Source organism: Crocodylus porosus, unplaced genomic scaffold (assembly GCF_001723895.1).
Source record: "Crocodylus porosus isolate Cpor-Errol unplaced genomic scaffold, CroPor_comp1, whole genome shotgun sequence".
NCBI lineage: Eukaryota > Metazoa > Chordata > Crocodylia > Crocodylidae > Crocodylus > Crocodylus porosus.
In genome coordinates this window covers 69,135,330-69,159,609 of record NW_017728906.1, presented here as the reverse complement: position 1 = coordinate 69,159,609, position 24,280 = coordinate 69,135,330, and the positions used below count along the sequence as shown (strand labels likewise).

The 24,280-nt window shown below is 41.0% G+C and overlaps 2 protein-coding genes across 3 annotated transcripts in view; one reads left to right on the top strand and one right to left on the bottom strand.

The window, feature by feature from the left end:
• The window catches only part of ARHGAP6 (Rho GTPase activating protein 6), a 284,210-nt gene that overhangs the window by 144,797 nt on the left and 115,133 nt on the right, over nt 1-24,280 (bottom strand). The window lies entirely within an intron of this gene.
• Nucleotides 8,663-15,762, top strand: AMELX (amelogenin, X-linked). The gene is made up of 6 exons (XM_019529335.1): nt 8,663-8,751; nt 10,317-10,389; nt 11,060-11,107; nt 12,619-12,663; nt 13,317-13,763; nt 15,591-15,762. The coding sequence occupies exons 2-6, from the start codon at nt 10,336-10,338 to the stop codon at nt 15,594-15,596; spliced, it is 600 nt and encodes a 199-aa protein (XP_019384880.1). The 5' UTR covers nt 8,663-8,751; nt 10,317-10,335; the 3' UTR covers nt 15,597-15,762.

Genomic DNA, 24,280 nt, shown 5'->3' with positions numbered 1-24,280 from the left:
GCGCCTGTTTACGCAACCTGTTCGCGGGGCTCCCTGGGGGGCTGGGCCAAGTAGGGGCCTGGGCGGGGGCTTGACCCGGCCCGGCACCAGGCAGCAGCCTCCTCCCAGCAAGCGAGGAGTTAACCCCTTCCCACCACGAGCCCGCTTACTTCTGGCTGTGCTGGGGGTCAGCAGGGGGCTCGGCGGCTGCTGAGGTGGTGTCTGGGGGGCTTCGGGGGAGTGGGGGCGCAGCGGGCTTCACCCGGGCATCTCTCACCACTCCAGAGGGTGGGTATACATAACTTCTAGGAGGAAAGGCTTATTTTCTGTTTGCTTTTGAACATGCTCCATGTGTTCTCCATTTTCCCCTCAGTCCCTTATTCAAGAAACTCAGAAATCAAACAAGAGACAATTATTAAATGAACACTGTCAGCCTGAAATTTCATTACCCTTTTTGGTACTTACCAGCCTTCAGTCCTCTACCAATTTTTGAGGCTCTACTACATTTTCCTATGGTTTAAATTATTGTTCTTATCTCTGCTGCTGAATATAAACTTCACGCAAAGCAAAATCGAAAATGACTGACAATTCCAAGAAAGTAGTAAAACAGCCTATTTCCAAAAACCTACCATAAATATACAACCACCCACTAGGAAAAATAGATTTAAAAACCCTTCAACTCCCCCTCCCCAACAGTACTGTTTGATTTAGGACTTTTTTGCATCTAAAGTAGACACAGGATTTCAGAGTGCTATGATTTGTACAACAGTATCCCTACCCTGTAAGTGTTGTACGTTTATTAGTGACCCTTGAACCCTAACATGACAGTCTATTCTTTCTAAGCTCTTCAAGGAAATTCTACAGGATAGCATAGAAGTATTGCCTCTCCATACCCCAAGCTAGTAATAACTGACTTTTCTGCATTCCAAACACAAAATGTGCAGAAAATCAGGGCAGCATGCTGATCAGCATACCTACCACTGCTTAATTTTACATCACTTTAGTATAGAAAGAATTCAGTTAGGCTTAAAGTAAATATTGACTGAATGACAAAATGTTTTAAAAAGAAATAATTTGGAAGATCAGATAACAGTCCATGAGAGCACATGAATCATGAGGATGTTACTGATTTTCAATTTGAGCATTTTTTCCATATTTAGATCTATGCTTGAATTTACATCAAAACAATATACAGTTTTGTTTTGTAATTCTTATCCCATTTGATATTACCTACACTTGTCTGAATTCAACTAAGTTCTGTTAAAGAAATAAAGCTATTCTGGATTTGTACCTGCATAACTGAAGTCAGAATTTGTTTCTTCCAGTTGGTTTTGTGGAACAATCTGTCAGAGTTGGGCTCCCTGGGTAGGACCCAGTATAGATGATGAACTCCATAACGTAGGTACCAACCAAGTGTACAGTATTTGTCTTAAATCTCTGGACAAGGATTAAAAAAGCTGCAGTGCTAACAAACACTACAGATTTTTAAACTGCAGAAGACAAGCACTACTTGTTGACTATATCGTTCTTGGTTTTTATATCACGTTTAATCAGCACCGTGCCTGAACTTTGGATTTCTATTTTCCAATTACTAAGCTTTGTTTTCCTACTAAAATGCTACCTAACTCTAGTGTTAACACTACTGCCAACATTAAGCATTTATAAATCATGAGATTGGATTAAAAAGATGAAATATTTAGAAATAAGAATAAAACATGGGTTCTCCTCATTTGCCTTTTGGTTTCTCAGGCTTTTGTGACTGCTCAGTGCATGTTTTTAAGCTTTTCCCCACAACCATGAGACCTACATTTTGCCCCTTCCTCCCCTTTTTTAAAGTGAAAGTTGATATTTTCATTTAATCACCTGTCTCCAGGTACCAGCACCTTTAGAGAAAACCCCTTTTCTAAAATCATAAGATTCAGAATAAAGTCACAAGACCTTGCAAGCCTATCTTAACATAAACACTGACATATCCAGCACTCCAAATATTGCTTGTTTGCTACCTTAAAGATTTCTGTCATTCTCTGTTCTTGTATCCCTTCTAAATACAAACCTTTCATATATTATGGCATATATTATTAATGTGTAACACAGAAATAAAGTCACTGTAATAGTTCATGCAAACAGCATATTTGCCTAATTACAGGAACATTCACTGTATGGGTTTGGTTTAGTTTAACAGAGAGCTGTTAGGAAAATTATGAAGTCAAGGATAGCAGCTCAAAATAAGTCCAACCATCAGTAAGTATTTAATAGTTTTTCTAGAATAACAGCAAAGGTACTGCCTCAAGGAAGGCTGAGACTACCAAAACTGTTCTGGCAAACAGGCTCAGAGTTCAAACACTGACAAGGAACTCTTCCTGGAATAAACGACAGAATAGAGTTATATTTTATAGACAAAAGAAGTAGTAATAAGTTATTTCTAATAAATAATTAGTAATAAAATACAGCTCTGCCCTGCCTTCTGCCTGACTACAGACTAACATAACTAAATTCTCTCTGCTCATGGAATAAAGAGGATACATACTCTCTCCCAAAAAAAGACATAGTCACTAGAAAAACAGACTGACACACACACCTATGACAGATGATACACAACCCTAGAAAGCATCTGAGAAATTTATGCCTACCTATATCACTATCAAAGGATGGTATGGCATGGTTAGGGAGACATAAGTGTAGACTGTTGTTGTTTTAATATAATTTTTAATGTAAATGCTTTGTTTTCAGGTTAAAATAACCATGGTGTTAGTTTTAAAAAGGTTGTGTAGTCACTACATTCATTACTGGTCACAGACTCCCAAAGGGAAAAACTACAGATCTCTCAACTGAATCTGACCACCAAGGGAACTATGATCCAGGGCCTGGTCCAGGACTTGAGAACTGTATGATTCAACCTAGGGAAATGTAAAGATACAAGGCCTGAGATCACCGAGAGGTCAGAGGAGGAAAGAAAGGTGCAGACAGCCCTGCCACCATGACAGCATGTATCATAATATGGGTATGTATATTCACAAAGGTTAGCATTGAGTTAAAAATAGCTAATCTAAGGTAAATCAGGATGAAAGGGGGTATTATGGGGGGGAGTTGAGGAGATCAGGGGCAAGCAGTGTCTGCAGGGGGGATCAGGGGATTGGTGACACAGGCATGGTCTATGACAGGGACTGGGGGCAGGCGAGGTCTGTGAGGGGTATTGGGGAGACTGGAGGAGGCAGGCAGAATCTGCATGGAGGTTGCTGGGGTCCAAGAGGTTTGGAGGGATCAGGGGGTCTCATGGGTTCTGTGGAGAAGCTTGGAGGCCTCTTCCCCAGCTCCTGAGACCAGGAGCTATTTTTAGCCCCATTACCCCACCAACCCTCAGACAAACAACCCCCCCCAGTGAACCAACTCCCCCTCCCCAAAAACAACCTCCCACCCTGACTTACTTCCCCAGCTCCTGGCACTGGTGAACTCCAATAAAAATGGCACTGGTTGCAGTTTGCAGAATGGGCAGTTTGGCGGGCTTGGGTGGAGAGGAGCTGGCTAGTTTGTGGGGTGGGAGGAGGGAGGTTGTCCATCTGGGGATAGGGAGAGGGGCCGGCGGGGCAGGGTGTTAAAAATAGCCTGGTACCAGGAGGGTCAGTAGGAAATGCACAGTCCCAGGACTGTGCCAGCAACTGGGCTTTCCCAGCCCTGGGGCTGCATGGGGAACTATACAGAAGTTCAGGACAGTTAGCTTCATCTAAAAATGACTGATCCAATCTAAGTTAACCCTACCTCTGCGGTAGTTTAAATAAGATCAGGTTGGCCATATTTAGACTGATCGAACTGTCCTGAACTCCTCTACAGGTTGCACTTAGATAGAGCTAACTAGGAATCTCAGTGTAAGGTCTGCACCTGAGTGAACTAAGTTGGATCTGGTGGCCATTGTTAACACAATTTAACTTCCCCCTAATGTCCCGAATGACTGCACACTAAAAGTGACAGGCAGTTCACAATCTGTACAAATAACGGATAGCCTGAAGCAGAGCTACTTCACAGAGCAAAAAGGAGTTACAATGATCTCCTTGGTTTTCCCTCTGTCCCCTAGGTAGGTGGAGAAGAAAGTAATCTGCAACCAATCCATGCCAGCTGCAAACTGTTTCTTTTTCTGAATCACCCTTTCCACCCATCATAATGTATAAAACAGAAATCCTCTAAAGAATGCTTCCCTCAAAAGAATAAAAGGGGGAGGGGGGAAAGGCTTGCCCAACATATTTAAATCAGAGCTACATGAAAGGACAATTATCTAATTGTTACATAAACTACAGAACCAACTTATTTGCTTTAACAAATGACACAACACTGCATAAGATTTACACTGTATCCACTGCACAGCAAGAAGGAATTAGCCAGTATCAGTAACTAGCTCCTGTTCATTGTCAGAATGCATTTGTCAATATGGTTTGTAACTTACACATCTAAATTGTACAACTAGGGGCATCCCTAGATACGCTTAGGTTAAGCTTCCCCACACTGGCTCTAGCGGCCCTTAAAACCAACAATTACATTTCTGTTTTTAGTCCCCTTTAGTTGGTCGAACTGACAGCAAGTCCTATCAATATCTGTGAACCTTTGTATAAAGACTCAATTACACTTTGTATCATCTAGACATATTAGCACAACTACCTATCTAGCACCATCCGAGGAAGGGATCTCCTGATACTACTACAGGCTATCTTTGTTAAGAAAAGAAGATCTATTTAATAGAATTATTGAGCTTTATATAAATGTGTCTGGGTACATCTCCCTCTCCTACTTATTAATCCCCACTTAGGTCAATGTGCATACAGTTAAGTATGGGCTTCTATGTTTTTACTTGATAAAAGCCAGAATCTCTGAAACTCTCTCAGAACAAACCTTTTAGTATAACCATCCTATTTATGATGAAATCTACCTCTCCTAGAGAAGACCAGCACTTTTTTTCTTGTTGAAAATGTTTTCAACCCTTTAATTATGCAGTTTAATCTTGGTTCACACTAACCTGACAACCAGTTTCCCAATCTCCTTCCCCACATGCTTCTTTCCTGTGAAAATCTCGACACATTCATCCATATGCAGTTGATGGTATTCCAACTGACTACTGCCTCCCAGTTTCAAAGAGGAGATTCTGTTACTTCCAAAACCCTCTTTGCACTACAGTGGAACAACAGATTAGGTTCAAGAAAGAACAGGAATCAGTTCTGACAATTCATTGGTTTGTCATAATACTTTCAAGAGATTTGGAAAAAAAGGAACAGAGTATAGGCAGGCCAATGCAACCCTTCACTTCTCCCATTTATAACATTTTTTGCTTGGGAGAGTGAAAAAAATGCTTTTCCTTGTATTCCAGATGCTTTCCCTACTCCCAGAGGAACAGATCCTGCTGGGAAAAAAAGACACTAACGTTTCCTCCTACCACTTACTGAGTCAGAAGTGGAGCTAATCTGAATATCCCATGGGGAGCAGCTGCTACTGCTGGATACCCTCATATCCCCTCACATAAGGAGCAAATGGGGATCAGCTTCTCTCCAGATAAAACAAACACTGACTGTCTCCCGGGACAAAGCCTTTTTTTTATCCTGAGATTCTACAGATGTCTAACTTGAAGTATCTGTGCAGTATACAAAATAACACTTTTTCCTGGGACAATCACAGCTAATTCAAGTTAACTGCCATTCACTCCAGGGACAAGCTATCTGTGTGAAGGGCTATGCCATTTCTGGGTTTTGACTTGGATAAATCAGAACTGACTCTAGTGCAACGTTTTGCTTTTACCCTTAACATCTGAAGTCTCAGAAATGAAAGAGAATAAGCAGCTTGTGGTATGTAAGGATTTTCTTTTAAGTTTAGGAATGTTGGCAGTTTCTTCTTGTTGCTGATTTTGTCGTCAACTAATGCAGATGAGCATTTTTCGCTCCATGTTTTTACCACAGCTAATTACCATCTAACCAAACTACCATCCATCTGCATCTTGTCTCACTTGTATATTGGAGAAAATTGCCTTCAACATCTAATTATGGAATACTTGCAAAACGTTGAAATTACAAGCTACATAAAACCACTAGGTTGGTTTACATTGCTATTGCATTTTCCACTAGTAATGTTAAAAACTATCCGTCACTACAATCCTCTACTCCCACCCCTTCTAGCATGAACTGCTAGATTTCAAGAATCTCTATATGGTCTGTGTGAATAAAAACGTTCATATTGCACTTCCATATGGTGAAAACTACTACAGTATATCAGACAGATGCATTTTTCTTTTGGCTTCCACATTTTTTTCCTTCAGCAAAATTTGGCTTTGGTCAAGTAGTTGGGTGTCTTAATAGTTCAGCCAAGTATCTCCAGCATGCTGCAACTGTAGAGATTACTTGATTCAAATGAGAGAAAATGAAAATCATTTTGGCTATGGAATACTGCAGTGGGTCTTTGGCTGTGGTCCTGCTCCTGAACATGTCCTTCAGGGGAATCTATAATAGTGCAATATATATAATATATGCTTAGCAAAACTTCTTATGACTTTTAGAAACAGAGTGCCTAGACAGGTGGCTAGGCACTCTGGTGTTATTTTTTTGGATTATAAAAAATTTTTTAAATGATACGTTTTAATCAACATACTTGTTATACATGCTTCTAATCCTACTAACATAGAAGTTTGTAGCTAAAACTCTGCCAAATAAGAAAATAATCTAATCAAATAATCCATTGTGTCAGCTACATTACATTATCCCTTATGAATATTATTCCCATGGAGTTAACAGGGCTATGGGAGAAAAAGCTGGATGCTGTTCTTCCAAATATGACAGAAAACCATCAGCTAAATTCTAATTACCAGGGGGTCCTGGTTTCCCCTGAGAAAAAATTGCAAATTCTCTGACAAAAAATTGAGAATTCTCTGATAAAATACCCTAAATCCATGATTAAAATGAAAGCCCCCCCAACCCCTGCTCGTGCCCCTCACTCCCCACCCCCCCAGCTATGCTCATGCCCTTACCCCCACCCACAGCTCCTGCTGCCCCGAGCCCTACTGGAGGGGGCCCCCAACTGCCAAGGGATCCCTGCATGGCCCTGCTCTGCCCTGCAGCACTGTCTTGCACCCATCTAGCTGCGGAGGCCCTGGTGGAGGGTAGGAGCCTGTGCCCGCAGCAGGCAGCCTGCTCCACCTCCACCCCATACACAGATCTGGGGGGGCATAGGTCCCCCCTGCCCCCTGGGAGTGCACATAGTGGCAGGGAGCTGGCCCCACCCTCCCATCCCTGCAGTCCCATCCTGCTCCCCACTGGGGCCCTGCGGCCGCACACTACAGCTCTGGGCCCCAAGTCAGTCCCAGCCCTGCCCAGCTCCCTCCCAACATCACTATGGGGGCCTCAATCCTCTCCCCACCCCCCACACCCACCACTTAACTGTGGGAGCTGCTTTCCAGGCTGCCTGGCAGCCATGCATATGCATATGCCTGACTGCCCTCCTCCTGCTCCCTCCCAGCCCCTTGCACGCTGGGACTCTGCCAGCCTCCAGGGGGCTCATTGCAATACTGCAAAATCCATGAGTTTCTCTGCTAAAATAAGAACTCTGTGATTTCCTCAGGTAAAGGGGAAAATCCACATTTTACTTTGCTTTTTCCATGGGAAACGGAAAACCCAGATCCCTGCTAACTAGAGAGTATTTCTGGTGAAAGAAAACAAGCTGCTTTTTTAAAGAAAATTACCTTTTAAAAAGTGAATGAAAAAGACACATTAAGAAGGTTTATGTGTTAGCTTGATTTTGACAGCATTTTCTATAAACACTAATATATTTTCATAGCTCTCAACAACAGAAAAAAAAATCCAAGAGCCAAGGAAATGGGAAAAAATTAGTAATAGTATTAAATCTATAACAAAGGGTTAAAATGATCTAGCAGCGATATAACAACTTACCTGAGGACACTTAGCTAAACTAGAAATAAAGCTAGAATTAGAGAATTATACCAACACATTACAGAGATGTGGTCCATGCAGCCCCAAAATGTAGCAAGCCTGTGCCTTTCAGTGATGTTCATCCAGTTTCCTATCTAACAAGAGGAAAGTGGACAAAAATGCTGACACAGTAGACATTAATTTGAACTATACTGATTTTCCACAGGGTCCAATGATGAGGGCCAGTAGTCATACCTCACATTCTGAATGAGCTGTGTCTGCCAGACCTCTGGGCCCACATTTTGTCACTTGAATTATATAATCCCCACTGAAGTGTCATGGAGAAACTTATGCAAAGACCAGAGACAAGAAGTAGATGTGGTGGACTACTCTGTCCAAGTGCAATTTCACCCTAAATTAGGAAAATATAATGTTTACTTCTGCTCTCAACTACCTCCTACTAGAGTTCCTGGCATGGCAAAATTTGGCTCAATATCTTCTAATTTAATAAGAAAATTAGAAACAGTTACTGATTACTCCAGCAGAACACAACACTGCTCTTTTTCAAAGGTATTCCAGACCAACCAGTACATACATGCTGTTAATTTGCTTAAACAGCACGCATCACGCATATTCATGTTTTGCTGGAAAGCATATTATTTTGCAAAATGAAAGACTGAATGTCCTAATCACAATATTTGGTTCAACAATGTATTCTGATGGCTGAAACTTCATGACTAGAGAGATTTTTCTTCTGAGTGCTGATTGGCTGTTGAAGATAGGAGAATAGTTTAAATAGCGCAGAGTATGAGGCATTCAAAGGTATCAAGACTAACAGACCTTGCACCCTACAGAGAATTTATCTGGAGTACTTCTACAGGTAAACCTGTTTTATTTACAGAATATTATTCTATAGTATATTTAAAACTGAATTGTGCTTCTAGACCAGTTCAAATATGTTATTCCTTACCTCATATTTCTTCTGCAATCATACTGTTAACATGTAGCCAAAGATATTAATGAAAACATCTCTATATATTCCCCCATGTTTCTTCTATGATTACTGTTAAAAATTGGTCAAAGAAATGTTTCTTAAAGTATCAGTGTAATAGCTTTGTAACATTCCTGGCATCATGCCACTGTATGTTTCTTGTGACTTGAGAATTCACTTTTAAGAAAGAAAAAATATTAGAAAGGTTTAAGGTAAGTACTTTAGAACTGAAGTACTTAAGAATTGAATATTCTTTTACTACTGTTTCAAAACAAAATTTGAACCTTAGTTTGTACGGTTTAAGTTAGTACAAGTAAATATTGGTTTTCCAAGTCTAAGCTTTATAATTCTTCCATCACTGTGGGATGGACATTTAGCATGGCATTTTGCACATGAACAAAAGGCCAGATTTTTAAAGGTACTGTAATCAGTGATCGGTATGTGCCTAAACATTTTTAAAAGCTGACCCAAAGAAGCCACAGTCAGCAGAAAACTTGGGTAAGTAGAAGGATCTTGCTATCCTTTATTGATATGGCCAAATTCAGCCTTCAGTGTATGTCCTTTACAACTGCATTTCAGACTTGTTAAACCCCTAAACTGGAATAGAAACATTTTTAGTGAAAACTCATTTCTTCACTCAAATACAACATGTTCTTACTTTGAAAACCTTAATATTGCCTGTTGAGGGAAATACACTGAACATGTGGTACTGTATTCTGAAGCCAGATGTGTGCTTTGTGCTTCACCTGGTGCAACATGTAACACTCATAATAGAAAAAAGGCTTTAAGATAAATACACAGTGACAGTAGCACATTAAAAATAATTTGGCCAAAAATAAAAACATAAAAATGCAATCAAGTACATGCTAAAGATGAGGTATTCTAGTGAGGAAATGGATATATAGACAGCTCTTCAAGAAAGTATTTACACTGTTTTCTTCTCAACAACTTAGCCTCACAAGAAGAAGAGATCCTGCATAGATTTCAAATATGTTTCAGATCTTTCCAGTTGCTGAATTCTGTTACTTTTTTTTCTAAAACAAATAAATAAAACTGACCGTAGCCACATTCTTTGAGACTCTACTAAATCTTCTTTGGTAAGTCCATCTATGTTATTTTAAATGACATAACTATAGTTGCTGTGCTTTTAAGCAGCATGAACAAGGATTCAAAGTTACAAAGAACTCCCTTCAAAGATTAGGGAAGTATTGAAGGAGACAGGCAAAGTTTGAAGAACTGTGTTCAATCTCAAAATTAATTCCAGAATCCAAAGGCCTTTTATCACTGATATGTTCTTTCCATCCCATACTGAAAAATGAATGAGTTAACTTTCTAAATAGACTTGTCCTTGACATCTAAAGATAGTTTATTATAAAGCAGATCCAGATGCTGTCATATTAACAACGTTCTCTTCTAGTATTAACCAAGACAATATTTTTTCCCTTTTTTTTCAGGTACCATATCTCAAGAAAGATGGAGGGCTGGATGCTGATCACTTGCCTACTAGGTGCAACATTTGCTATACCAGTGAGTATATATAATAGTTATATTGTAATTCAGTGAGCTATTCCATTAGCTTTGACAATAAATACTCTCTTGAATTTGCATGCGAGTGCAAGATTAACGCAACTGTAATAACATATGTACAGGACTTATACAAATATAATTATAAACTTCCCAAAACAAATGATTATTTACTGAAACTTAGTTAAACACTTTGATAAGTATTAATGCTATTAATATGATTTTCAAAATGAAAAGCCACTAGGAGATATATATATATATATATATATATAAAAATTACCAGTTTACCAGGGCTCTCAGCCCAAGGATATGGATTTCTTCCCCAACCTCTCAAAACCCTAAACCCTAAAAGTTTGGAAGCTTGATGTAAAAATAAGCCATTTGAGCTTGATTTTAGATAGAAGGCAACTTCAGAAAAGTACAAAATTAGGCACATGCTTAAGTAGTTTAATTGATTTCCATAGGTCTATTTATGTGCCTGAGGGCTTTGTTGAACTGTAGACATAATGATTTGGCACTAGCTCTGAAGCAAATCTATCACTGGCCATAGGCATTTAATAATTTCAAGGATTTGGTTTCTAGGTTGTTACTAATATAAATTAGATCACAAGAATGTATTAATAAATTACATAAAGTAAATCAAACACACATACTGCAATTTTGTTTTTAACAGCTGCCTCCCCATCCACATCATCCTGGTTATGTCAACTTCAGTTATGAGGTAAAACATTTTTACCTTTCCCATTGTATGCATTCACCTTCCAAAACATAGGGTGAGGACTGATACAATACTACAGTTATACTGGCATAAAACTACAGTAATGCAATGTTGCATATAGCCCACTAGGTCTCTAGACTGGATTTGCTACAAAATGTGCTTTTCATTAACTGAACTAAATTAAATCTAAGCAAGTATACAAATACTAGTAGTAATGTCACCCAGGAAGGACATCCAAAGAACGAAAGTTCATGTAGTACTGATATTTCTTGTTTTGCTATCTATATTCAATAAAAACATGTTTTCCTAATAGTAATTGACACTCATGCATTGTATTCAGGGAGTTCAACACTCTTTAAACAGTTAGTATTCTTTATATAAAGGAAGAAAAAGAAAACTAAATTACTCTCTTAGCAGTACAGAGTATTATTTTGTTCTCGTGTGTACAGCAGCATCAACACTTTTGAAAAGGGGTATCTTATTCAAGAGAGAATTAGAGAAAATGTAGTAGGAAAAAGAAAATCACTATTATTGGAAACTGTGATCTCTGGGTTTTTTTTTTTCTTAAAAGCATAAAAATATTTGCAATTCCTTTGAGAGCAGCTGGCTTTAGGTTTCAACTTTGCAGGTTGCAGCACAAAAATAGGCTGTGGATGCAGACTCAAAAATAGAGTTGGCTAAAATGCAGGATTTCCAGCTTGAGAAATTTCTGGGGGGGTTTTGTTGTTGTTTGGCTTATGACTGAATCAAACCCAAGTGCTGTGGCAACCCTGCCTTTGATCCACTAAAAATTGTTAAACTTGTTGTGCTTGGTTGAAACATTTCACATTAGACAAACCAGCATATTTGATGAAACTCTGCTTAACCCAAACATTTCTAACTGTCAGTATTTATAAGTAGTGTTTGGAATACATAGGGGTGGATGCATCTACATGAGATGTTTACTGTGGAGCTGATTAATTAGGTCCACAGTAAACATCTGTGCATCTACATGTACAGGGATATTAAGCTGGAGTAAACTAATAAACTCCAGAGCAGTACACATGTAGACCGTGACATGGCTGTCAGGGGCATGAGGGTGTTTCAGCATTGGGGCTGCCTGCCCCCTAGCCCCACACTGGAGCACCCTCATGCCCCAGTCATCCCCTCCACTGCACATTGAGCTGGATCAGAGCAGCCCCAAGCTGGCAGGTTGACCCCCTGGACTTCCTGCCAGCAAGGGCTGCTCCAACCCAATTCAACATGCTGTGGTCTTGGGCACATGTTCAAATGGCACACCAAAGAGCAATAAACTCTGCCACTTACTGAGCTCGAGTTTATTGCTCTGTATTAATTGCACATGTAGATTTGCCCATAGTGTATTTAAATCTGTATCTACAAAATGACTTCATCCTTAGTAATGGGACAAATGACAACACTACACTTATTAGACAACTTAATTTTACTCTCTCTGGCTAGAAGAGGGGTTTATATCACCTAAAATACTGATGTATTGTTCTTTTTTTTCCCTTAAGGTGTTAACACCTTTGAAATGGTACCAGAGCCTGATGAGACAACCGGTAAACATATCTTAACTATAATTTATTTTTTCTACAATTTACCAGCTGCAAAAACCCTATCACTGACAGATTTTGACAAACATAGTAGCTACCTATACATACTTATATATATGCACATTACTAATAGAGTCAGCCAAAATTTAGAGAGCTTGCAAATGAAACACACTGGAACTAGTTGTGCCCTGTACCTTTGTGGGTATCAAAGTCAGAAGGAAGCTAAGCATATGGAAGTTTCTGTGCATGTGGAATAGAAAACTTTACATAGTTAGCACTGCTTCAGGCTCTGGGCACGATGTGGCTATGAAGCAGAAGTAAGCCACTACCTTTGCATTAGTTAGCACAGATCACAGGAGGCAGACAGCAGCAGATGGCAAACTCGCTCCTCTTAACACACCCAAAAGGAAGGAATATAAGCTTTTAGTTTGAATGTTTTAAGTGTGTCATTCTTTTCTGCAAAGGCTGGAGAGATGTGGATGATGCATTAGCAAAAATACATTCTTTGCTACAGAGACTTTAATTTATGCATGGACAGAGGCTTGCACAATGGCTTCTGCACCCAACTGGTCTCCTGGTGCCACAACATGTAAATATTAGATAATAACTGAGAATGCTGAGAATGTCATAGAACTGACTAACTGTTTTTCTCTCTGTAGTATTCATCCTATGGGTATGAACCAATGGGAGGATGGCTACACCAGCCAATGTTACCAATAGCCCAACAGCATCCACCCATCCAGACTCTCACACCTCACCACCAGATCCCCTTCCTGTCACCCCAGCACCCACTGATGCAAATGCCAGGTCCACAACAAATGATGCCTATACCACAGCAACAACCAAGCCTGCAAATGCCAGTCCAAGAACCAGTCCAACCACAGCCAGGTGAACATCCAAGCCCACCAGTGCAGCCCCAACAACCTGGGCATCCAAATCCACCGATGCAGCCTCAGCTACCTGGGAGTCCACACCCACCAATGCAGCCCCAGCAACCTGGGATTCCAAACCCACCAATGTACCCAATGCAGCCATTGCCACCACTGCTGCCGGACATGCCACTAGAACCATGGCGGCCAATGGACAAGACCAAGCAAGAGGAAATAGTAAGAAGGCATATTTTAAACCATTAAAATCAGAATGAGTGTGTGTGCGTCTGTCTGCGTAGGCATACATGCACAAGTAAGTCTTTATGTGTATGTAGAACTAGCTATGCAACGCATACACAAAAGCATGCTAATGTGATATTTCAAAAACTGACAAAGGTGAACATCTGAATATTACAGAAAATAAAAGAATGTTTGGAAGGGAGTGGGAAGTAGAGAGAGAGAGAGAGGGAAATACTTGTTGCTGTGCACATCCCTACAGTCACATCATATTTTGGTACCATATAGGAGGAGGTGACCTCTGTGATAAACAGGGTAAGGTAAGAAGTAGGTTTGCCTGGTGATGTAGTGTCTATTGGCATTGATTTAGATCGAGGTGGGGAGGGTTCTAACGAAGACAAAAGTGAATGATGCAGATATCTCAAATAAAAGCTGACAATGCCTTTCTGCAAAATAGATGATGGGGGGGGTTAGCTGTCATTTGTTACAGATAATGTAGCTTAGGAATGTTTCACACAAATTTAATTGGTTTTGAGTGACATTTGTTGTATTCTCCCACTACAGGTACCGAGTTGCTGAGACAGGTCCCTAAGTTGCTTTAAGTATAAATATGTACAGCTCAGAAAGAGAGAGAAATAATTAGAACTATAATAGGTCTTTATCTATAAAAAATGGCCTAAAATAACATTTCTAGATATAAAAATTATCATGGCATTCAAGTCTGTTTCAATTTGAAAAGAAAGCAGCAAGGACAAAAAAAAAATTCCTAGTAGCTGTCCAGTAAGTTTGTCAGAATGAGAACTCAGGACAGGAATGGAAATAGTAATGTAAACTTAAACTATAGCTGCCATTGCTAACTAAAAGTATAATATTAATCTAAAAAGAGTCAGTCATTACATGACGATTGATGCTGTGATGCTATTTAGCATTCTCTTCTCCCCTTGTTGCCTGTGAAAATTTTACATCCGTAGCTTCTGTTAAAAGAATTGTAAGAAGAAACCATCTAGCAATGGACATAAGACTTGACTCCTAAAAATTCAAACCCTGGCTAAACAAAATGTTGGTAAAATCTGCACTGATTTGTAAGCAACTCAAATGTGAGACAAAGGCCTCACATATTCACAGTTGTACCTGTTAATGAAAATTGTTTTTAAAAAGGTTATCGAGTTAGACCAATACAAATCATGTGTGTTCACAAGATGGTTTGTACTGGTTTACCATGTTTCCAGTGTTTAAAGAAATTCTAAACTAAACTAGGGTAGCTTCTGTGCATAAGGATAGATTATATCCATAGAGCCATAAAATATGCCAAACCAGATACAGTCTATCCTGCCAATGTCTGGGGACGTTAAATGGTGTTTCAGGGGGAACACAGTGTTTCAGGGAAAGACAAAGAAATCCCATAGTATAGCTAACAAATTGTGCAATGCTATACAAGGGTAAGGATATAATCTCCAAGACCTTGTATCATGCATGAAAATGTAAACAAAATGACAGCATAGCCTTTGTTACAGATATAGTTCATAACATTATCTTAGCATATTTTAAAAAATCATTCAATACAGTGAAGTTTCCTTACTACTTCAGAAGCACAACAGAAAGACAGCACAGTCACACAAGTTTAGTTCACATATTTAGGTAATTAACAAATTTGCAAGCTTTTGCTATTTTTATACATACCATTTATTCTTTTATACCAAGAAATAAAAGGAGTTCAAAGTCATATCTTATCACTGGTTTAACAGGCGAAGTACAAAGTCTACCACCATGGTTTGAGAGTTCTGTATGAGGCTGGTTTTAATTTAGTTCTTTTCCCTTTTCTTTCAGGATTAAAGAAACCAGGAAATCAGAAAAAAGCGAAAGTATTCTAGGCATTCTCACTTTCTTTCAAGAATCCATCATTCCACTGGAGTCAGTGGTATATCCTTCCATTAACTCTTCTTATTAGTGAACGCTATAGCTAAAGAAAAACAAAAACAACCAGCAAATAAAAATGTTTTAAAAAAATTAAACCTTATTATGTCTCTTTGTGTTGAAGCTAGACCATAAGAGTCGTGGCTCATAAGATACACTTTTATGTTAATGGTAATATAAATATCAGGTATGTCTCTTGGTCCCTTACTTATAAAAAATGGAGTGCAGACTAGAACCCCATACAGGACTGTGTCTCTAATCCTGCCCCTCACAGAAACCCTTCCCACTCCTGCCTACCCCTAAAAAATGTTCTTTTATTTTTTCCTGTTCTTGCCCACAACATCTTAAATCCAAGTACCTCCCACACAGGGACAAGACTTTTGGAATAAGCAAACAATGTTTCTTCCCACAAGCTATTTTTTCTCACCCAATCCCGCCTGCAACACCATGTCCTAGCACTGTCAGTGGGTCATGGCAGCAACCCACTCTTACTGCAAGGCTCTTGTGCAGTCTAAACAACACCTAGAAAAATTATGTTTCTAATTTGAAAAGAAGGTGCAGCCCTTCAGCTTACATAAAATGACCCTGGAACTTACATTCCTAAATAAGCAGGGATGCATATCATAGACACTGTGAACAGCCTTCGGAGGAATTTGAACTATACTGAGTAACTTTATCCAGAGAGAGATTGACTCACATTGCTAGAAGATAAACTGAACTTCTGTTTTTTAAAAAAAGACAGCATGAAGGCTGAAACTAGAAACCAAATCTTTGGGAACTGCTTTATAGTTCTGTTTTTGCAAATGATCTGAACACTGAAAGCCAGATCACAGTCAAGAATAAAATGCATTTCTGAATGGGTTTTTTTCCTGGTATAATCAAACTGTAAGGAAGAAAATGATTTGCTTAAAAATACTGGTTTCACTCACTTTTCTGTTAAGTATTAAAGTATGATGTACTCCATGATTTTTGAGAAATCAATTTATCTTTACATATCTTTTGATAACTTTACACATCTTTACATATCTTTTGATGATTTTAGCAAAGTCTTTTAGCATTTGATTCATTTCTTGAAGGTCCAGCCCTTGGAGGCTTGCAATTTAAGCAAACATCTTAGTTTTTATTAAAAAATAAAGGGGCTTTAGTCTTAAAGGTTGTGGACAGAAGATCAAAAATCCCACTGAACTCTTAACAGCAGGAGTTACAAATAAACCAGTTTCAAAATGGCTGAAACTGATTTAACATAGACCTGGCTGAATGTCGTATCAGACTTGACTAATTTAGGTAAACTGGTTTATGAAACTTCTGTCCCAGACTCCTTCCTGGTTCAGGTTAAATCACAGTCCCCCAGCATCCTTTCCACCCACGGACTGGGTTGTGCGTGTCTGCTCCAGAAAGCAGGGGTGCCCCACCCCTCTGCTCCCTAGCTGGAGCAATGAGGGTTCACTCACCGGCCTCACTGGCTGAATCAATGGCCACCTCCACCAGGCAAACCTCTGCTGGGTTCTGGGGTTAGCGAGGGGGATTAAATTTCCCTTCCCCTGAGTATGGAGCTGCCTTGCCCTGTTTACCTAGTGCTGGCTGTGACTGTGGACTATGAATCCCAGAGGCACCTAGAAGCAGGAAGAAGAAATGGTAAGTGACCCTGCAGAGTCCTGCGGCTGTGATTCTGGACTGCAAATCCCAGAGACCTCAGGGGCAGCAGGAAGAGGAAGCAAACATACAGCCCAGGCTGCCTCTGTGCCAGAGAGCCTAGCACTCCCCGTCCCCGGCTTCTGACTTGAGCAACTGCAGGCATGTGGCTGCATTTCCTGAATCAAAAGTGAATGTCTGTTCATTTGCTTATTGGTTCAATCTTTGCTGCTTAAACTAACCTGCAAAGACTGAATCAATGCAGCCTCAGGCTTTCTGACTTTCTGACTGTGTGTACTTAGCCTTAAGGCTTAGAAAACAGAAGATAAATAAGATCATCAAATTATCATATTCATCCTCATTATTTTGGGATCCAACTTGTGATTTTCAAATGTTTCTTGTCTGCAGTAATATATTATGACCCTTTAAATATAAGCCACAGGGGACATTCTGTATAGGGGATTCTAAGTTCTCTGCTAATCAACACAAGAATGGACACCCATCTTTTTTACTTCTTTTCTCTAAACATGGATAGGAGGTGACAGGGAAAGGGGAGAGAGTTTTCACTTTGCTATTAACTTCTTAGCAGTGTCACATTTGTATGCATTGCATGATACATTTTACAGATGTGTTAGCCTCTGTTAGACCCTTCCCCTAAAAGCAGGAAATAAAATGAAAGTATAACTCCAACATTTAAAGCCCATACAGGCTACTTTCAAACCAGCTTACCCTCTATCTATGGGAAAACAGCTTTCTCTCTATCTGTGGTAAAAATATATCTGAGATCTAGCAATAAGAGGCAGTGCAGCTAGCAAAGAAAGTATGTTCTCTGTCTAAAACTATTACACTTTAGTTCTAGCCCCAGCTCTGTCACCAATTTCCTTCCAGTTTAAGGAAATTCTTTTAACCTCTCTATGCCTTAGTTTCTTTCTTTGTTAAATGGGAATAATACCATTTGCCTACATGAGGTTTATTGAAAATTAATAGATTAAAATAACTAAATCTTGCACAAGTCTTATGTAATGTTACAAAGGGTTATGTTGAATTTAGTTAGGGTCCAGCCAATAAAAACTGACATCAACAGAAAGGCTCCAATGGGAACAAAATCACTATGGGAGCCCACTCAGCCAGAGCAGATGAGCACCACCCTGAGCAGATGAGCATCACCCCGAGAGGGAGGGTTAGTGGGGTTCTGCAAAGCAGCCTGGGATGCCAAGGGACTGCAACCTAACTCAAGTCACAAGAAGACTTTGTACAGAAGTTCTGTACAGCTTCTGTATGACAGAACTTCTTTATGCCCTAAACTGCTTAAGTGTGATACTACATCCATCCAGGTCTTAGATCAGGTTCCACAATTTTTAAAGTGGTCTATTTGGGCTGAACTTCTGTTTGGTTATGGGTGTAGACTGATTTCTGCTCACTTACACTGATTTGTGTGTAATGTCTGTACCTAGCAAAGGTGAACATCTTCAAAGACATATAGAGTTGTTAAATGCCTAACTCCCACCAATTTACATAGCATCTGTTTACCATTTATGCCTTTGAAAATCTCTCCTCATACACACTTCAATAGTGACAGAAAGGAGAACAATGAGATTGCCTCCAACTCTGTTTATGATGATATTCACCTCCATAAAAATTACATCATGTAAAGTTCGTACTGTTGTTTTAATTGACTGCTTCTGGAATCTGCAGTCATGCACTCATTAACTTCTTCCTCCTCCTTCCCATCACTCTAGATTCCCAAATCCCAACAGGCACAAAATTATGTTTCTAGCTCTTTCACACATACCAAAAAAACGCCAACCCAATCTATGCTTAAACAATTACATGAGCTTCACATTTATTTCAGACTAGAACTCACACCTCAATTTTAAACTCCTACATGAATTTGCTGGACACCTTAGCCTACAAAATGTTCATGGATACGTGTATCCTACATGCAGACCACATATTAGCATGTCATGGCCCAGCTGAGGAGGCAGCAGCTAATACACTTTTTCAGCAGCTAGGCAGACCAGCTGCATTCTGCTTCACTCCTTCCTCCTGACAAAGAAAGCCACTGCTGACTAGTACAGAAAAGAGTTAGGCTATAAATACACTGCCCTTTGGGAGAGGGAGACTTCCTGAAACCAAAAGCAAGATGAGCAGTGTCCAAGAGGAGCCTATTTCCTGTTGCTACAGAAGATGACTAAAGAGATAGAGACCATGAAAAAGAGGAGATAAAAAGATCTGGGATGAGAAGCAATGACAGTAGGACTGAGGAAGAAGACAAAAATGGGATCTGGGGGAGGCCCTATTGGATTGCAGAGGGGTTCAATACTAAAACTTTGGGACCTGAGAGTAACAGAAGTGGGCGCGGGGGCGCGGTTGAACGGGGTCATAGAAGAATGGCACATCTGATTTTGAAGGTAGAGAGAAACTCTCTGAAGGAGGGAAAGAAAGAAAGCATGAAATGCTGGGTGAAAATATGGGGAAGTGAAGAGAGTGTAGCAGTGCAATTAAAAAAAGGGAAGGAAAGATCGTAAAAGGGAGAATTTAAACAAATGCAGGTGAGACATACTGAAAGTAATCTTGGGCAGCAAAGCACTGAGGGGTTCCCCTGAGAACACTGTCTTCCTTCCTGCTCCTTTAGTTCACCTGGAATCACCCTTCATCTCACAATGCCAGCTGGAACTCAAGAGCATAAAGGCCTGCACTAATAAATGAGGAATGGGATGGAAGCGTGCCCTCCTGCTCGCCCAATACCAGTGACTACCAGTCTAGTCTTGTAGATTCCTTGATTTTCTGAGCCTACTGAATCCTTTGTGTCACAAGAGAAGCAAAGCTGCTTGCAGACAGAACAAACCAATTGTTTCCTTTTACTCACAGCAAAATTTTAATGCTCCACATGCCAAAACACTCAAACCAAAACTTTACTTTGGAAGCAAAACTACTCCACCTAACATGCTAATGCAAGTGCCAAATGCAGTTAATTTATACAGTTATATTTGTTGTCAGCAAATCATATACAGGGGTGGGCAAAATACAGGCAAGATCCAGCCCATGCCGGACTCCATTTCCTGGCAACCCCGGTGGTAACAGCTCCTTCTGGCTGCTGCTGCCTAACCCAGCCCTGCTGTCCAGGCACCCCAGCCCATTCATCCCACAAGCAACACCGGGGCAGGACCTGCACAAACAGGGTGCACGTTTGGGCAGCTGGGATGGGGCCGTGGGCAGCAGTGTCTGGGAGCAAGACAGACAGGTGGGACCAGGGAGACCCTGGGATCTTGGGGCAATGATAGGGAGAGGCCAGGCAGAGCCACGACTCACTGCCCACATGCCTGTGACGGGAGCAAGTTCTGCAGACAGGGCATGCAGGGAGCAGATCACAGCTCTACCCCAACCCTAGCCCTGGCCCTGGATGCAGCTCCTTGCACAGCTCCCAGCTCCATGGAGACCCCAGGATCACAGGGCTGTGACAACATAAAGCCAGGACCAGGGCAGAGCCCCAGTTCTGTGGGCAGAGGCATGTGGGGAGTGCATTACAGGTCTGCCCCAGCCCCTCCCTGTCACTGGAGTCTCCACGGAGACCGGCCAGGAGCCATGCAGGGACCTGCATCCAGGCCCAGGGCTGGAGTCAGGGCAGAGCCACAATCCACTCCCCACATGCCCCTGCCTGTGGAACCCATGCCCATGCGGATCACAGCTCTGCCCCAGGCCCTGGACCCAGACTGCCACCACCCCAAGATCCTGGGGTCTCCTTGACCCCACCCATCCCACTCCTGGATGCCACTCCTCGCCAGGCCATGGCCCCGTCCGAGCTGGGCAGCCACATACTCTGCGTGGGTCCTGCCCCCAGCAGTGGGAGCAGCACAGCAAGGCCAGGGTGCAAGGGCAGTGGGGCTGGGTCCAGCAGTGGCAGCCAGGAGCCACCGCCGCCAGAGATGCCAGGAAGTGGAGTCTGGTCACGGGCCAGATCCAGCATTTTGCCGACCCCTGTCATTACACAATACAAATACTCTCAGATCTGAAGTATTAATAAGAATTGTAGCTTACTTCTAGTCAAAATTATGCAGATCAATGAAATTTCCAATAAATTAAGTTCTCCAACCCCCCTTCAGAGGGGGGTTACTGATAGCCCTATTTCATAGAGAGGGAAACCCACACAGAGGCCAAGTTCCTTACTTTAGGGCACTGGGAAATCACAGCACAATAAGGAACAGAATCCAAGCTTCTCAACTCTCTCCTACTCAAACAACCACAACTCTCCACTGTCACAAAATTACAGTTCTACCCTTATTACCATGATTTCTTTATATGGCATTTATGACAATGGTGACCAAAACTGGAGGCAAAATTTTAGGGAGCAGAGCTGTTAAAAAGGAAGACTTCTGTCATTAAAATTTGCCAACAAAGGGAACAAAATAAGTCCTGATTCTTCCAGTATACATCAGAAAACTAGTTGGTTGTATCTACAACTATTTACCAAATGTGCCCTCTTCAAAGATGCACTTTACATAGCCAATATCTCACAGTCCTTATGATGCATACACTCATTCTGTATAGACATACCATAAAGATGTACAGATTTTCACCAAACAAAGTTTTCAGGAAGCTGTATACTACCAATCAGCAATAAGAAGACTTGAAAACAGCAGCCTAAAAGAAAAAACAGCTCAAATATTGGTTAAGCAATGAAAATACATCAAAGGAATGCTGATATAGCACTACTGTTTTCATAATTTAAAAGGCATTATTTTTACCATTCAAGAATGCCTGGTCCCTAAGTCATGTCATCTGTTTGGTTGAGGGGAGGGGAGTAACAGTTGAATCAAAGTGAAACACAGCCTGTCAGTGGAACACACCGCTTCAAAAGAACTTAGGGAACTGTTTTGAGATATGCATCAAATTATAAACCCAGTCAACAGGAAGATACTTCTCTTGGAAACATTCTGGGTAAAGAACAAACAACTGCATTTCAAAGAAACTCAGGGAACAAGCACAAGTTAGAAATGAGTGACCTCTGTGCACAACTGAATTATTTTACAACAGTTCTAAACTACAGTCTGCTGCAACTATCCCGGAAGTTCAGTCAAGAGTAATAGGAGTGCATTTCCCTCTCAAATGTGCCCACTGTTTTGAGACCTGTGAGCAATAGATCTTTCCTTCAGAGGCCAAGTTCCTTCAATTACAAACTTTATGCAACCAGTGTGGTTTAAATAAGCTGTAATAGACTTGTGAATCACTCTCACAGGTTCCTGGGGATTAAAATTGATCCAACTATTTCAGCGCTGTCTGTCTTTGATACATATTCATAGAATCATAGAAAGTTAGGTTTGGAAGGGACCTCAGCAGGTCATCTAGTCCAACCTCCTGCTCAAAGTAGGACCATCCCCAATTAGATCATCCCAATCAAAGCTTCCTCTAGCCAGGTTTTGAAAACCTCCAAGGATGAAGCTTCCACCACCTCCCTGGGTAACCTGTTCCAGTGTTTTACTACCCTCTTAGTGAGAAAATTCTTCCTAATAGCTAATCTAAACTTCCCTTGCTGCAACTTGAGTCCATTGTTCCTTGTTTATTCAGTTCTTATAATATATTAAATTACCATAATATTCAGTTACTATAATATCTAAAAGCCTTCACAACATCCCTGCAAGCCAGGTGATACTGCCAGACAAAGGCCCAGATCTACAAACTGAGTTAGGCTTGGTGACATTGAGTACGTTACACCTATTTTTCACATGCACAGCTCCAAGCATGGAATTCATAAGCCTAAATCAGTCACCATAACAGCCTGCACTGAAGGAGCCTGCATTACCCCCCCAATGTGAAAGGTCACAAAACAAGGAGCTTTCTAAAATCCCATTTCTTGCCCAGGCCTACAGTCTTAAGTAAAGCTGTGATGTGAAACTGGAATTCACAGCCCCAAACCCTTCCTGGACTTCAGTGCTTAAGTCATCCCTTAAGATACAGACATCCAACTTGTATTTTCTTTTTAAAGCAGCTGTATATTGAAGAGACTATGGTGCCTGCCTTTGATGTAATAATATAATGGTTAGAACACTGCCTCAGGAAGTAGAAAAACTATTCTATGCCCTCTTTTTGCCATTTCCCAAAGAGAGAGCAGTGATCACAAAGTTATATAGGCTAGGCTGAGGTAGGGGCATTCTCCAGCCCTCCTCCTGAAGTTGTTTCACTGTGCAGCAAGGAAGCAAAATGGCCAGGAAGACAACAAACTCAGTAGCCAGTAATAAGAAGACTCCCCTTGGGAAGGTTTCTGCGTTCTGGACTCATTTTAGCTTCATATGCTAAACTGCACATATTCAGGCTAGGGACAGAAGTTACACATAAACTGATTTAAGTAATCAGAAACTGATTTGAACCTGTAACAGAACAGAAGTTCAATGCACATCAAGTAGTTTCAAAATGGCTAAAGCTAGTTTAAGGTAAACTTGGTTGAATGTAGTATCAGACGTAACTGATTTGGGTCAAACCGGTTTATAAAACTTCTGTCCCAGACGCATTCCTAATTCAAGATAATCAGAGTCCCCCCAGCCATCATAGAGGACAGTCCAGTTGTCCTCTGTCATCTATTGATATGAAACCGGACGCCTTTTCTCTTGAAGAGAAAAATAGAGGACATAAAGGTGTCAGGTTTCGTATCAATAGAGGACAGAGTAGCAGAAAAACGGAACATCCTCTATGATGGCCATGCTGCCAGCATCCCATCCCATCCCAGCTGTGCTGTCTGCTCCAGCAGAGAAGAGTTGGGGGAGCAGGATGCGAGTGGGGGAAGGAGGGCAGGATAGAGAGGCAGGGACTGCCTCCCGCCCCCAGGCAAACTCTGGCTGGGGTCTGGGTCCAGAGAAAGGGATTGGTGAGATCGGCCAAAGGGGATCCCCCCACGCACCCCGGTTGCTAACTGCCTGCTGGACACACCCAGGAGGCACCAGCTGCCCATGAACTGAATCGATTCAGCCTCAGGCTTT